Source organism: Plasmodium coatneyi, chromosome 12, assembly GCF_001680005.1.
Source record: "Plasmodium coatneyi strain Hackeri chromosome 12, complete sequence".
Taxonomy (NCBI): domain Eukaryota; phylum Apicomplexa; class Aconoidasida; order Haemosporida; family Plasmodiidae; genus Plasmodium; species Plasmodium coatneyi.
In genome coordinates this window covers 3,121,696-3,137,901 of record NC_033567.1, presented here as the reverse complement: position 1 = coordinate 3,137,901, position 16,206 = coordinate 3,121,696, and the positions used below count along the sequence as shown (strand labels likewise).

At 41.8% G+C, this 16,206-nt stretch overlaps 4 protein-coding genes across 4 annotated transcripts; 3 read left to right on the top strand and 1 right to left on the bottom strand.

Moving 5' to 3' along the window:
- Nucleotides 1-1,216: 1,216 nt before the first annotated feature.
- On the top strand, nt 1,217-2,965 carry PCOAH_00043700 (Uncharacterized protein; the record flags this gene model as incomplete). The annotated part of the gene is made up of 1 exon (XM_020061154.1): nt 1,217-2,965. One exon carries the CDS (start codon nt 1,217-1,219, stop codon nt 2,963-2,965), a length of 1,749 nt encoding a protein of 582 aa, XP_019916623.1.
- A 2,118-nt stretch (nt 2,966-5,083) lies between these two features.
- On the top strand, nt 5,084-8,043 carry PCOAH_00043690 (Splicing factor; the record flags this gene model as incomplete). The annotated part of the gene is made up of 2 exons (XM_020061153.1): nt 5,084-7,513; nt 7,663-8,043. 2 exons carry the CDS (start codon nt 5,084-5,086, stop codon nt 8,041-8,043), a joined length of 2,811 nt encoding a protein of 936 aa, XP_019917058.1.
- Nucleotides 8,044-11,712: 3,669 nt separating this feature from the next.
- PCOAH_00043680 (SFT2-like protein) lies at nt 11,713-12,946 on the top strand (the record flags this gene model as incomplete). Its single annotated transcript, XM_020061152.1, has 4 exons — nt 11,713-12,257; nt 12,395-12,473; nt 12,619-12,682; nt 12,852-12,946. 4 exons carry the CDS (start codon nt 11,713-11,715, stop codon nt 12,944-12,946), a joined length of 783 nt encoding a protein of 260 aa, XP_019916470.1.
- A 1,598-nt stretch (nt 12,947-14,544) lies between these two features.
- PCOAH_00043670 (Uncharacterized protein) lies at nt 14,545-15,576 on the bottom strand (the record flags this gene model as incomplete). Its single annotated transcript, XM_020061151.1, has 1 exon — nt 14,545-15,576. One exon carries the CDS (start codon nt 15,574-15,576, stop codon nt 14,545-14,547), a length of 1,032 nt encoding a protein of 343 aa, XP_019916968.1.
- Between the last annotated feature and the right edge of the window lie 630 nt (nt 15,577-16,206).

The following is a 16,206-nucleotide window of genomic DNA, read 5'->3' as shown; positions in this document are numbered from 1 at the left end:
ACCAACGGTGGTTAAACTACAAGGAGTCCAAACTCCTGGCAACAATTTCTACACCACTGTGATACTATCACGCACATAATGGATTTGCGATTTTGTTGAACAGTGGATTATTTCGTATGTGTGTGTTGGAGGGGGGGGAGGATCCTTGATGGTGGAAGTAATACCATCGCAGCAATGCTCCCCTAGAAGAAAACACTTATTTTTGCAAAAAAACGACTAGCACCGCAATTATTATTATGCTAAGTGGGAGCTCACCCAATGAGTGTTGTGAACTGGGTCCATCGTTGCCATATATTATAGCATCGCAAAATATAAGAGAAAAATGAATACGTCTCCCCTTACTAAGGTTGCCATATCGATAAGGTGGAAGGAGGCGTAGCACAGAGTGCAAGAAAAGGGGTATATCCCTTCTCTAACATTTGAACATTTTTTTTTTTTTTTAAGAAAAGTTTAAGTGCGTGGATAAAAGGAGGTTTCTCTCTTTCTCTTCCCCATGGAGAAAAGAAGTAAATCCTTTGGTTCCAAAATTGTTGGCAACTTCCGTAACGCGAAATGTACGTATATGCGAATGTTCCTATTTTTCCCATCACCATGTAGTCATACTGTTGGGGACGGGGTTCATTTGGTGAAATTCCTCATTTCGTGCAGACTGATTTAATCTTTAACCTGGTTGCCCATTAGCCAGCTATATATGCATGAGCGCGTTAAGAATCTGCGTGATGTCCATATGGCATATTTACAGATAGCATTTCTGCGTGGGCACAAAAAAAAAAAAAAAAAAAAATACATCCTCGTTTGGCATTTCCTCCATTTTTTTTTTTTTTCTTCTGCAAAAATTTAAAAAGAAAAAAAAAGGACGACCCGCGGAGCGCCCCCGCCGTTGTTATGTTGACATAATAAATGCATGGCGCGAAAACGGGAAAAAAATTAGAATAAAAAAGAAACACCATCTTGTATGCGAAATGGATAACACGAAATATAATTGACTTTCTTTTTTGCCTATTTAAATACTTTTTTTTTGAGAAGGTCAATGTAATTGTGGAGAAAGCAAAGCCACTATAGTAGCAACTCCGAACGAATGCTACAACATCCTTTGTGCCTTTGCTCAACCGCAGGACAAGAAAAATGAAGAATTATTCCATTTTTACGCGCTGCATTTGTTACCCCGTTCGATAAAAAAAGAAAAAAATATATTGGCGCAAAAGTGGGAGAAAAAATGAGCCAAGATGAAGGGAATAACAATTACGGAGGTCACTTTCGCGCGGAAGAAGGAGCTGTACAGAACGGGCCAAGACAAAGTAGTCAGACCCCCAAATGGGCTTCTCCACCATGTGGGCATTCCCCCAATTGGCCCATGCAGAATAGGGGTGCCTCCTATTGGCGCCCAAGAGGAAACCCTCATAATAATCGCATAGGCAGACGCCCCTGGGGAGAAACACCCAGCGCGCAAAGTCAACACTGGACCAGCAACAATCGCTGGAGGACCAACCACACGGAGGGTTACCAACGTGAGCAACCTTCGTACGGACCACTAGCACCAGATGGAAATTATTTAAAAAATTATTTTTCCTCCTACGGGAATGGTTACGCGGACGACGGTAGTGGGACAGGCAGTGGCGGGTATCACTATAGTGGCGCCCCCGAGCAGGCTTCCGAAAGGGGGAACGTCCGTCTGTATAATGGCCCTAGTAGGGCAATGCCTCCTCCGCCACAATCAGTCTATGCACAACCCAGGGGGGTGTACCGTAATGGGTTCCTCCAAATGGGCACCACAAGTGGCGATAATGAAGATATGGAAGATCCCTACCAGGGAAGTACCAACATGGTGGACAATGCGAACACAGCAGACGGTAACCACTGGATAAATCACACAATGGATAACTCCTACGAGAGTGGAAATTATGCCCATGGGCAGAACCCCCCGATGAGAGGTTCGTACAACTTCCACAAAAGCAACAACCGTGTGGGGTTCCCTTCGACGAAGTCGTCTGTAGCCCCACAGCACATTAACCGTTCAGTGAGGGGGATCACCCATTGGAAGAAATCGACTGAAGAACGACATGGGCAGCAATGCTCATCAGTTAAGAAGCATGGTGGGAAAAAAAGACAAAAAATAAATCTTCCAATTGTTGGTGAGTCCAAACACGTGGAAACAAATCCGAAAAAGGGAAACATAACGGATGACGGTGATGGTGATGATGATGATGGAGTTGGCCTGAAAGAAATAAATGCGCAGATAAAAAAAAGTAAAGAAAATAGTAAGTTCATTTTTTGCCACCATTGTGATGTAAATATCGAAGCAGATAAGCTGCAGGAACACAACCAAAGTGAGCATATAAAGTGCCCCATAGATAACTGCGGGCAGATTTACAGCATTGACGATTTGGATGTCCACCTGCTAAACCATATAAAGAATGACAAGGATGAAGAAATCCTGAACGACTCCAAAGAAATTGAAAAGTGGATTCAGGAGAGGAAAAAAAACTATCCAACGAGAGAAAAAATAGCCATCCACAAGGAGAATAATGAAAATGGAAAAAAAAAAAAAAAAAAGAAGCCAAATTGCCTAATTGAGGAATTATTATTTGAGAGCTACTGCTCAGCTGTCGGGCGAAATATATACTTTAACAATAAGTGGGAGAAATCCATTTTCGTTCCCCTCTTAACCAAGCTGGAACAAAATAGCTTGCAAAATATGTATGAAAATAGTTACTATCCCCTTTTTAACAACCCCATGGGGAAGCATTACCAAACGAATATGCGAAGGAGACCATTTAAACAAAGGCAACTTATAGACACGCTAAACATTCACAGGAAGTCTCCTTTGCTGTACCAGCTGATGAAAAAGGAAATTTACCTGTACGAGAAAAAGCTGATCAAGTGCATCGAGTTCATCACGCGCAGTGGCTTCTTCGACGACACGGAGGAGGGCGCGGCCGGCACAGACATCCTCGAATTGGGCTAGCCGCGAAGCGCCAGCGTCAGCGCGAAGAGGAAAGGTGTCTTAGATGAAATTTCACCTGCTTGGAGGCGTATTTCCGAGTTTGCCTCCTCCACGTCTTACAAGGAGTACCCCCTTCACATGGGTAAATTTCTCCTTTTTTTTTTTTTTTTATTTATTGTTATCATATTATATTATATTATTTTACTTTGTTTTATTTTGTTTTGTTTTGTTTTGTTTTTTTATTTTTTTTTGTAGCCAAAAATGTACGCGGCAATATTTTGACAACGCTTCAAACCCCAGCGTTGCCTCCCCCCCAAACGTGTTTGTTTCTTTCCCCCGCACACTACCCCTCTTTGTGTGCACAATTTGAATAAACTATTCCTTTCAACACTGTTTGCTAAGCATAATTTGCGTAAAAGATTTGTTAAACAAAGTTGCTACGGAGGGAGTTCCCTTGTTCCCCCTGCAAATATGCTCACAATGCTCACATATGTGGCTAACGATGGGAACGTTTCCCCCGTTTTGTAGAAAGGGGGAAATATTTCCTCCACCGCAAAAATGATAAGTCTATTTGCCGCTTTACATTCCATGTGTGGATTCCTCTACAGCAGGAGCGAGTTTTTCCCAATACCTGTGTATGTATTTATACAGGCTGGTAAAGCCGACTCGGTTTGTTTCATCTGGCCTCCCCGCCTCTTTCGCATTCAAAGCGCGTAACCAATGGGGTAGAAAATACATTCTGTGTCGCCTTATAAACGAGGTTAAGACACCCAACAAAGGACACGTCACGTCGCGAAAAGGGATGCTGCCTATTTTGACGTCTACCCGTTGGACGCATCACAGTGCTACATCACTGTGTAGTCTACTCTGCGCCAGGCGAACTCCCCTTCTACTTATTTCCCCTGATCGCCCTCCTTAAGTATTTTTTCCCCATAACATTGTCCCACTTAGGAAAAGGCATAAAGGGCATTTCTCTTCACCCTACTGGCACTGTACAAGTTGAAAAAATTGGGATGGTTAATAATTTTTGCGCAACTGTATTTGAGAATGTCCAGCGGGGGAATACGAAAAAAAAATGAAAAAGAAAACCACAAGAAAGGAGCGTTAAATGAACTCTTCCGGGGGAATGTCACTCTTGGAAAAAGGCAGCATATCTCAGAGGTAAGTGCAGCCCCCCTAAATGGCAGTTCTCATTTTTGCGCTTAAGATGTTTGTGGCAAAAGAGCATGGAAAAAAAAAATAAATAAATAAAAAAGTAATTATACTGCGAGTATATAAACAGCTATATGTATGCCTTTACAATAGTATATGAAAAAAAGGAGTGTTTCTTCCGCCAAGCCTACTCCCCACTGATGCGTAAAAGCGCCCCAATGAATTTGTGACGAAACCACGACTCCGTTCAATAGAAAAAAAAAAAAATAATAAATAAATAATCAGCGATAGGAATTTTTTTTTTTGCCCACATTGGGAGGATTATACCCACTCAAAAAAAAAAAAATTGAAAAAGGGAAAAAAATCCTGACGCTTTTAACGGATCGCTTTAACCGCAACATATGTGGGAGAACGCCATTCTCAGCGTAGCATCGGAAAAGTACCTTCCGGGAGCCGAGAAATTCTCACGGACCGCGCGAGCATTTAAGAAGCCAAACGCGCGCGCAGAGGGCAAACAAACATGTACGTATGTATATATGTATGCTCATCTTCGTACCATTAAAACTGAGGAAGTAGAAAAAAAAAAAAAAAAAAAAAAAAAAAAAACGAAGTAGGCATAGCATATAGCATAGCATCACCTTCAACATTTGTACCACTTCCTACATCAACAATTACATAGGTAGGAAGTCCTGACGAAGGAAGCTCTTCCCCCCGTCTCCTGCCCACATTGGGAGAGGAACTGATATATGCCCATTAGCGGGGGGGACTCTTTTTCCTTTTACGTTGTTTATACCCACGAGAGGGAAAAAAAGAAGGCAGATTTGCTGAAGGTAGAAAAGAATATAGCATAGCAGCGTTAACGAGAAGTGACGTCTTGTGACTGAGCTTTGTGATTGTTAAAAAGAAGAGGGGGAACAGAGTTTCATGCCCCACCGCGAGAGTCATATATATATGGATCCGTGGTAACTTCAAAGGAATGCCAGAAAAATGGAAGATAACTCCTACTTTGATGAGGTAGAGAAGCTTCTGGAAAATAAAAGTAAGAAGAACAAAGAGGAGGAGCAAAATGGAGTTGTACAAAATAAGGGGAGGAAAAAAAAAGAATTAAAGAAAAAGGCAGCGAATGGAAAGTCGGACAAACACAGTGACAACGAAACGGTCAGGAAGGACCAAAAGGAAAAATATGTCAATGGTGATGGAAATGAGGAGGAGGACGAAAATAATGACAAACATAACACGCGAAATGATGAATTACCTTTGAAAAAAAATTCCCACAGGAAGGAGTTAAATGGGGAAAGAAGAAGCGGTAAAGGAGGGAAAAGTGAACACCAGGGTGGAAAACATAAGTCTAGGGAAAAGAAAAGGAAGAGCAATAGTGGAAGTAGTGGGGAAGACATGACAGATGAGAGCGATGTTACAAGTGAAGGTGCCAGTGCCGACAGGCGCAACAAGGGTAAGACAAAAAGGAATTGCTCCAGGGAAGGAGACCGAACCAGCGGTAACGATAGAAAGAAAAAAAACAGAGTGAGAGACGCATCTAGTGAGAGCAGTGTGGAAAAACGAAAAACGTATTCATCGGAGGAGGAATCGAGTAGTGAACAGAAAGGAAGAAGGAAGAGACATAAAGGTAGTAGGGATAGCCCTGTCAAGGGGCACAGGGAAGTGTCTGAGTCGGAGTCCGGCAAAAGTGATGACGACGGTGACTTGGAAGAAAAAGAGAGAAGTAAAAAAAAGAGTGCTATGGAGAGAGAAAGAAGGAGAAAAGGTCACGGGAAGGACCAGAAGAAAAGGGGTCAGCAAAGTGACTCAGAGAACGAAGCAGAAACTGAGGGAGAGGAGACGAATGGGGAAAACACTAACAGTGAGGCGGCAAACAGTGGTGAAGCGAACAGTGACGGAACAAACAGCAACGATGAGAGTGAGAGTGAAAGTGACGCCGAAAAGAGGAAACGGAGGGGCAAAGTGAAAAGTGCCGCCAAGCGAAGTGAGAACGGAGGACGCAAAAGAAAGGCCAAATCAGAGTCAGAGGAGGAGTCCAATTTGTCTACAGATTCGGATCGTGAGAAAGAAAGGAGGAGACATAGAAGGAGGAGCCACAGTAGTGAACGCGTTTCTGCCAGTAAAAGGAAAAGTTCCTATCGAGATGACAGCAATGATGAGGGTGACGAGGCTGGTGAGAGTGGCGATCAATCCGATGGGGAGCGCTCCGGAGGTGAGGACGCAAAAAAGAGAAAAAGAAAAAACAAGAACGACAAAGAGAGTGAGCGAAAAAGAGCGGAACGAGATACCTCCCCAAGTGGAAGCTCCTCTAGTGGGGAAGAAGACCCTCGAACGAAACGGAAAAGGAGAAAAGCCAGTCCTAGTATAAGCAACTCAGATTCCAGTGATGGGGAGGAGCGCGACCGCAGGTCGAGAAGCGCCAAAAGGAGGAAACGAGAGAGGCACGAACTGGAGAGGAGGGAAAGACATCGAGATAGGGAGAGGGAACGTGATAGAGAGAGAGAGAGAGCAAGGGAACGAATGTGGAAGGAGCGTGAACGAGAGAGAGAACGAGAGAGGGAAAGACTGAGGAAGGAAATAGAAGAAGCTCGAATCAGGAGAGAAAAGAGAAGAGAAGAAAAAAGACTACAAAAGGAACAGGAAGAAGCTAAGAGAGACGACCTAACTGTACTGGTACTGAATTTAGACTTAAAGGCAGATGAAAGAGACATATATGAATTTTTCTCAGAGGTTGCTGGAAAGGTAAGAGATATTCAGTGTATAAAAGATCAGAGGTCCGGAAGATCTAAAGGAGTAGCTTATGTAGAATTCTACACCCAAGAAGCAGTGGTAAAAGCTTTATCTGCTAATGGATATATGTTCAAAAATAGGCCAATAAAAATACAATCTTCCCAAGCGGAAAAAAATAGAGCCGCGAAAGCTGCAAAACATCAACCTATAGACCCAAATGATATTCCTATAAAATTATATATTGGTGGATTGGTAGGTCCATTAGGGAACATCTCGGAGCAGGAGTTAAAACAGCTGTTTAATCCTTTTGGAGAAATCCTAGAAGTGGAAATTCATCGAGATCCTTACACAGGGAAGTGTAAAGGATTTGGGTTCATTCAGTTCTTTAGAGCATCCGAGGCGATTGAAGCTATGGGGGTTCTGAATGGGATGGAAATAGCAGGTCGAGAATTGAAGGTTAGCTTTGCCCAAGATTCGAAATATATCCTCGCGTCAGAAAAGGAGGCAAAGGAAAAGCTGCTTGCAAAGCTCATGGCGAAGAAGGCCAAAGAGGAAGAAAAGGTCGAAGAGCCAGACAATGAGAAAATTGACAACGATGATGATGACGGAGGTGGACTCATTGCCGGGGCCGGAAGTAAAATTGCCCTCATGCAGAAGTTGCAGCGGGACATCATCCTTGACTCGGGGGTAATAAAAAAATACGCCAGGGGAGTCAACGGATAAAGCAGATATCTCCAACGCCTCTGCGCTGTTCGCACGTTCATCATATTCCTTTTGTACCCTTTTTTGCACCTCCTTTGACACATTTTCCCCCCTTTCCCCTACCCGCATTGCAGATTTCGAGTCAATTCGCCACCGGTGCCAACGCAATCATGCAGGCCACACCGATTGCCACTGCTCAGCCCAACGCCCTCAACAACATCACGCCGAATCTGGTTCTCTGCAACATGTTCTCGCCCAATGACGAAAACATCGGTTCGGACCCAGATTTTTTCACGGACATAATTGAGGACGTTAAGGAGGAGTGCAGCAAGTACGGAAGCATCACCAAGATATGGCTAGACACAAAAAACATCGACGGGAAGATTTACATAAAGTATACAAAGCAGGAGGAATCCTTAAAGGCATTTCAGTTTCTGAATGGGAGATATTTTGGAGGTTCCCTCATAAATGCTTATTTTGTGACGGAAGAAATGTGGAACTCGATATGTACCTAACTGTGTAGGAAGTGTGCAATTATCCACATACGAGCAAACACAGAATTGTATCGGATCCCTTCCCCTTTAATCAGCAAAAGAATAAGTTGCGTAACGCGTGTATACTGATGTGCCACTTTAAAAGAGGGGAACCCCCCAACTGTCCCTTTTTTTTAAAAACATAATCCGATGTTAAAGGAACAGTTGTTATTGTTTTATTATATTATATTATATTTTTTATTTTATTTTTATTTTTTTTTTTTTTCCTTTAGGCCCCTTTCCTCCATTTGAATGTGTGTCATCATATCCATGTCGATTTTATATCAGTCGTGTATGTGCGCGACGTTTATCTTGTTTTAAATGTTCATGCAAATTTGTGGGGGAAAAAAAAAAATACTGCAACGTATGGGACAGTAGTTATGCTGTTTTACCCTTTTCCCATTTGTGCAACGGAGTAACGTTATACGAATGAGTATGCAGCCATGTGTAGTGCCCCTGCTTCGTTGTTTATTTTGTGTGCCCGGGAAGGTTTTCCTTTTCATGTATGTACATATAAGTTCTGCGCAACGGGGAGATGCGAAAAAGGGTCCCCAAATTGCCGCAGGTTTCGCTTCATTTGTGTCTATATATGTGCATGCGCGTAGGCTTGGCAAGGGAAAAAGAGCACAGGTGACACAGAAAGAGGAATGATAGGAAAAGGGATAAATCTCCAACCGAGGGCACGAAGAACAGTTCATTTTTCACCGCCACAATTTGACTTTAATTTATCTGCATCCGTTCATACGTGCTTTTCGATTTATTTATTTATTTTTTTTTTTTTTTCCCTCACGCGGTTACTACACATAATTTCACTTTTCACGTTTACCATTTAGGGCCGTCAGCAGAACATGCATATCGCGAAAAGAACCAAAAAAAAAAAAAAAAAATCAAATTAAATCAAAAAAACTTGTGTTGTAAGGCACCTGTTTACGATAATTTCACTTTTTTGTTGTTCCCGTTAGGCTGTCTTTTGCTGAACAATTGTGTGGAGGAGTCCATTCGGGAGACGTGGAACGAAAAGGAAAAAAAAAAAAAAAAAAAAAACTTTTGACGTGATACAAACCGATATGATCAGATTGCATCCCATTACGTGTGCTCCAATGGATGTCCCTTCGTGCAGGGCATTCGCTTTTGTCTAATGTTGGGGTTTTTCCGCGAGGGGTCCAGCGAAGAGGTGTGCTCGCTTCATCGAATACGCACGTGCGTGTGTCTATGCATATTCGCGTAACCCGTCCATTCCCCCCTTTTTATAGATTGAGCATCCATGTTACCACCACCTCCTACCATTTAGGCTCACATTAATTTAGGCAGTCACGTGAACCGCACACAGTGGCAAGCGCATATATGCCTAACGTTCCTCTGGTTTGGAGGATGCACAGGTTTTACTAAGGTGAAATGGTTCCCCCTTTTTTTTGGCCCCCGGGTTTTTACGTGCACTTATGTAGTGTATACATATATATATGCATGCCTTTTTCAGGTTTTTCAAAGGGCTCATTTGGCGAATGGAAATAAATAAAAGGGTACTCCCCCTTCCTCTTATAGCTCTACACCTTTCGTTGTATTTGAGCAAAGAAAGGGGCGCTAAATTGGAATGACAGAAAATTGTCACGTTAAGAAAAGGTGTTTTCATTTTTACCAGATCGGTTATGTAACGTTACATGTTATGTCACTGGAATTTGTTTTTCCTCTGTAGCGTTTATTAGTCAGGGGAAGGTTACACTAGGATCTCTTCTCCACCGGGGTGTGCCCTTCCCTACGTAAATGCAGTGAACAATGGTGCTTCTTCCCTTTGTCTATTTTATTTATTTTTTTCATTCGAATTGGAGGAACGGTCTGGGTATGCTCCTACCCCCAGTGCCGTTTTTTTCCGAAGTGTAAGGCGTATATACATCCAACATGGCGCAATGTGCGATGGTTCATTCACGTGTGAAACATGTAAAAAGGGGAACAATGAAATGCCTCAAAATTTGTTCCTTCGTTGCGAATTTGTTTTGTCATGGCACAGGGACAGGCACAGGCATGTAAGTACATGCATTTGCTACCCACGCGGTATGTGGATTAACGCTTCTTCTACTATTATCCTTTCCCAAACTGTAAGCCATTCGTTTCTTTTTTTTTAAAATTGGGGTAACCCGTTGAGGGAAGGCGGCATTTTTCTTCGCTCAAAAATGTTTCTTAAGGAAAGAAAAAGGCGGTGTGCCGGACGCATATGTATATGATAAAATGGAAAAAAAAAAAAAAAAAAAGTTTGCTCGTTATTACTTTAACTGGGTCTTTAATTCGAAAAAAACGCATCCTCTGTATGCATGTATTATGAACTATGTATGTTTTTTTTTTTTTTTTTTCCTGCTTCGGTTCGGAAAAATTGTCCGCAGGGGCTTATCCCCCCATATGGCATATATATGCCATTTTTATTTTTCTTCTTACGGGCCTTTTTATGCGTATTGCCGGATTACCTTGCCAGGCGCAGTGCGAAACAGGGCGTTATTTATTTTTTTTTTTTTTTTTGACTTTGTTATTTCTCCTCCCTTCCCATGTCGAAGTATTTTCTCGCGAAAATATGCATGTATATTTAAATATCCGTTTTGACGCACTTATAATATGCAATACTATGTATATGCATTTTTACTTCTATCGGCACCATCGCGGAGGCAGTAATGTTGCAAAACGGCCCAACGAAGGAGAAAAAAAAAAAAAATTACTCAATGAAGCGCGCCAGCGCACGGTTAAACATATAAACTAAGTCATTGTCACTGTTAACTTTCAGACGATTTTTCTTGAACCAGTGCTTTTCCCGCAAAGCGGTACCCATCACGCGTATACTTTACGCATATATTATTATGTACTTATTTATATCTTCTTTACGCCGCTTTTTTGCGAAGGGAGCAATTGTACGCGTGCGATTCGCAAAATAATATTTTGTATGCATAGCTTTACATATGCGCATACTTATGTAACAACCCATATATGCATGTTATTGTTTTACTTCCCTCCTGCGTGCCAATTTTGCCTTGATAACGGCATTGTCCGCCCTGTTGCACGTCTATCTAAATTATTGTTTTTTCCCGCCTGTCATATTTGAGTAGCGCCTAATTTTAATTAACCCGTTTATGTTGCTGTTGGCAGGCCATTTGTGGTCATACAAGGTAAAAAAAAAAAATATATGTATATATATATATATAATAATAGAGGCCCAACAGAATTGTATCCCGCCACTCCTAGTTACTATTTTTTTTACTTCTTACAATTTAGTTAATTGTATTATATTCTCCGTTTTTGCGTTCCGCGCGCTTTATGCCTTTTTGCCGAAAGGGGCGAACGAATTCGTACCTTTCTGCACAGTTACACGTGACAGTAGTTACGCGTACTTTTATATGAACAAATGTAAACGTGCCCTACTTAGCACGTCGTCGCGTGGGAAGTGATTTATTTTTTAAGTCAAACCTCCTATTAATCCGCTAACTTTTTGCGCGTACATTTGCCATCAGAGGAATATTTTTCTTCTCCAGGGTACCCTTTCCGAGCAGCTACGACTGGTGAGTTGTACGAAGGAGAGTGGTCCTGTGCCCATCTGCACAAGTGATACAAGCATCTCTGTCATTGTATATACATCCTTCGCAACCGTATAAAAGGAACCAGCGCAACGTCATAATGGGGGCCGAAAACAACTTCGACGGTTTGTCCTTCTTCGAGAATAATGAATTCCAAAATATTAATCGAGAGTTTTTGAGGGGGTCCATTGATAATACTACAAATGAAGAAGAAAAGGGGCTCATACAAAAGGCAATTAGTTTATCCAAAAAAGGAGCAGAGAATATACAGAAGGGTATCAAAAAGACGCTCGAAAAAACCAACCTAAATAATGCCCCATCCATAGTGTCCAATTCGACGACTGCAGAAACGGGAACCATGTTTTCAAATTTTCCCCTCTTTAATAACCAAACTAGAGACAATGAAGCCAACTCTTTTTTCGCGTTCACCAGTGCCCTGTCGTATAAAAATTTCCCTCTTTTCTGTTTATTTTTTGGAGTCAGTATTATGTTCCTGATATTGTCCTTCTTTACTTTGCCCATGATTGTTATTACACCGAGGCAGTTTGGCTTCTTCTTCACCCTGGCCTCCATCTGCTTCGTGACCTCGCTGGCCTTCCTGAAGGGCTTTTCGAGTCTCTACTACCACTTGATGGAGAAGGAGCGGTAGGGCTGATTAGGGGCGAATTATCCCCACGCGAAGTTATAAGAGTGCCTATTAGATCGATTTGCATGCCCATTTATATCATTCCTATGTTCACCCCATCACACACATCTGCCATACTTTCCTCCCCCTTTTGTAGACTCCCATTCACCGCGGCGTATATTTTGTCCCTCCTCTCCACGCTTTACTTCACCGTCATTAAGCCGTTATATTTATTGGTACGTTGAAGGAGACCCTTTTTAATCCCCCTTCATGTGAAGAAGGGGTGAACATGTCTGTGTCAGCAAGTGTGCCCACGCCGTAACATACATTTTTAGCTCTACCTTTTTACTGATATAATATTAATTTCTCAATTTTTTACAGGCCTTGATTACATCCGTTGTGCAAGTGTTCGCCCTCATTTCTTTTATAGTGTCGTACATACCAGGTATGGAAAAAGGGGGCGTATAGCTCGTTTGTCTGCTCCATCCGAAGTGACACGCCAGTTGGTGCTCATCCCGAATGAGAAGCATTATTTGTCCGCTCTCACATTTTCCACATGTAAAAATTCCACTTTTTTTTTTCATTCGATCATCCCGTTCTTCCCTTCTTTGCAGGCGGCGCAGGGGCAATTAAAATGTTGCTAACGACTCTGTTCACGTATATCAAAAACTTGTTCCGAAGAGGCAATTCATCAGACTTACCCTTTTAACATAATTATATATATGTATACATATATATTTTTCCCCATTGGAATTAATTTCATGGTGTAAGCAATTATCCTTTTTTTTTAAACCCGTGGCCATTTCGTGCTAGTAAGTTTTTAAATTGGACCTCCGTGCATGTGCCCACGGAGGGGAAAGTTGAAAGGGGGTCATTGCCAATATGTGTGTACATATAATATACGTAAAGGAAAGGAAGTGCATTTGGAAAAGGAAAGAAAGAAAAACGTGAGAAAGAGTCACGAAAACGACGCCATGACAACAAGTTTGAAGCCCCAATTCGTGAATCGAATTATTTCTCCGTAAGAAGAATACCACGTCTACTTTAACAACCATGACAAGCACGAGGAACGTCCATTTTGTAGGAATTTTTTTTTTTAAGTTTAACTGATGTGGCAAAAGTGGGATATGCTCCTCACAACAACGAGCATAGCAAAATTCTACGAGAAAATTAAAGGGCACCCCCGCGTGTGTTTGCGTGGATATATGTCGCACCGTAGACGTATCCATTCCGTGTGTTACATTTGGGTGTGCTAACTTACATTGCAATTTGTGTGCACACCTGTTCATTCATACCTCCTTCATGATAATCCTTATACTACATTCCATGTTTTTTTCCTTTTTTTTTTTTTTGTGATATATTATTCATAATTTAAATTTAAAAAAACGTACAATTTAAACTTTGAAAAAAAGAAGAAAAAAATTATGATGCTGCAAAAATGCAACTTTGCGGAATGGACTAGTTTCCTCCGCAGGGTGACCATCATGTAATTGCATCCCCGTTTGTAAGCGGCCCAGTTTCATTCCACGCGGGAAGGAAATGTACGACGTTGCGTTGAGACGGAAACACATCGTTGGCCATGCTGGACAAAACTGAGTGCATGTGCTGCCCTTCCTCCTTACGTTAGCATAGCAGACACGTTTCTAAAAATGGCAGAAAAAAAAAAAATTTAAATCGTTCAGTTATTTACGCAACAAAAAATAAAATAAAAACTTTCAAAAATTAGTAATTACTTCTTCTGAGGAAAAAGGGAAAGAGACAGGAGAGGCGAAAGAAATGATAACGGCGGGGGAAACGAAAAAGGAAAAAAAAAACTATCAATAATTTGCATGATTACGACACTATACTGCATCTTAAAAGGAAAGAAAAAAAAAACCAAAAAAAAGGCGAAAAAACAATAAGATACAGGTACTTCGAAATGGAGGCAGAAACGTAGCAACAATATATGTGCGTGTTTCACCTTATAATGATCTCTGAAAAGCGCTTGCTATTTTTTCTTTTTGCTCATGGAGTACGTTCACGAATTTGCCCAATGGGTGGCGTGGCCATCATGGACGCTGCTCCTTTGGGAGGCGCACGCAAATGTGCGTACATATTCGTCTGACTAGACTGGCTCTCTGTGCGTTATTAAATTAGAAGGGAAATCCACTAGGTTTGGTCTTCCCCAGGTGGGCTCCACTGAGGGTGGCAGTTTGAACGTAAATGTGTAGGTAAACCCATGAAGGGGGAGGCTTTCCAAAAACATCTGTACCTCTTGAAATTCCCCCCAATTGTGCTCCGTTATGTGTTTCCACATTTCAGCTTCCCTCAAGAGCATGCGCCAGGGAGGTTATCCAAGCCACTGCATCGAATGAGGTCCTTGTTGCAGCTGTCGGTGGCACACTGGTAACACCTGTCAGCGCATGGGTTGCCAAATAGACAAGGCAGCCAGCAGTTGGACTTTCCACAATCAACGGATTCTTTAAAGCAAGTAGAACAAGTATCCGAAAGTTTTAAGTTCTGTTTGGCTAGCTGTTCCTGCACACAGATCATGGTTTTTTCCCCTGACCCTAAATTATCAACAGAGCATTGTAGAAGACTGCTAAAGAATTGATTACTGGGGGATAGGTTCAGCCCTTTCGCACGTACCACCACTCCATCTGGTTTTTTATCATCAAAAATTATTTGCTTGTCCATGTCTGATTGGCAACCATTAGTTATATTAGAGACGTCAGCTCCTTGCACTTGTAATTGGCAAACATTCAAATTTTTGGTAATATTTTTTATTAAAAAATTTATAGTTTCCATTTTTAAATCGTTGAATAAATCGGAGCCAAAAATTAAGTGAGGTATTCCTAGGATGATAAAGGACTTGTTTTCATCACATAAAGTTTGGGATTTTCCATTTTTTATAATATTTGAAATTCTATGTAGGAGATTTTTGGGGCTGATTTCATTATACCTTCCACTTAGTAATTCGTTAATGTGTTGACTTATAATTTGTCTATTCTTCATGGGTGCATGTTCGAGAATGACGTTGATCGAATCCATTAACATGTGGTCATTTTTTATTCCTCCTAGCCAGCTGTCATGGAAGCTATTTTGGAAGGTGTTTTCAAGGCCGTTTAACAAATCCTTCCCCCATCCTAGCGGCCAATTCTCTTCAATTCCTTTCAGGAAGTTCTTCTCCTTTTCCCCCAACAGGTCATTCTTCCAGTCATGGAACCAATCGTTTGCCCTTATTCCTGGGGCGTTGAAAAAGAGGATTAGTGAGAGCCCCAGTTTATGTTTCATCCCCTCCGTCAGCAGGGTAACTGCTACGACGCACGAGCGAATGAGCATATTCTTTAGATTCGCCATGGTGTTGGTGCTGTTAGTCGGGTCAAGCAGTGAGCGGGCTTATTAATGCGCAATGGTACGTAAAGGGAAAATTACGCTTCGGCAAAAATATGCATATATATGAAGCATATGTATCTGTTCATATGTGTATACACCCAGATATGTTCTCGCTCATAGGTGCATACATCTGCCGTGCGGGATGCGGTGTGGCCTTCACAAAATCGAAAAAGGGGCCCCCCTCGAACGAATCGACGCTGAAAGGAAGCTAACCAGCCCTTCGTACGGTTAACCCGTTGGTACGGTTAAGCAAATTCAAAAGGTGAGACGCCTCGAACTTGCCTGCGCTTGTCGCCGCTACGAAAAAATTGCAACGCGCACGCAATGGAAGTACAATGATGCGGGGGACACACACGTCTTCCTCCCAAAGTACATAAACGCACTAACATTCACAGGTATATATTTATTTATCTTCCCATGCATGCGCCCTAAGCATAATCATAAAAACGTTTAATCTGTTTCTTCCTGCTAAGGACTGACATACGCAAGTAATCAATCGGGCGATGGGGGGAAAGAAAAAAAAAAAAAATTGCAAACTGTTTGGAGATATATTTTCGCGAATTTTCTAATCCAAAAAATACGTAAGTTGAACAA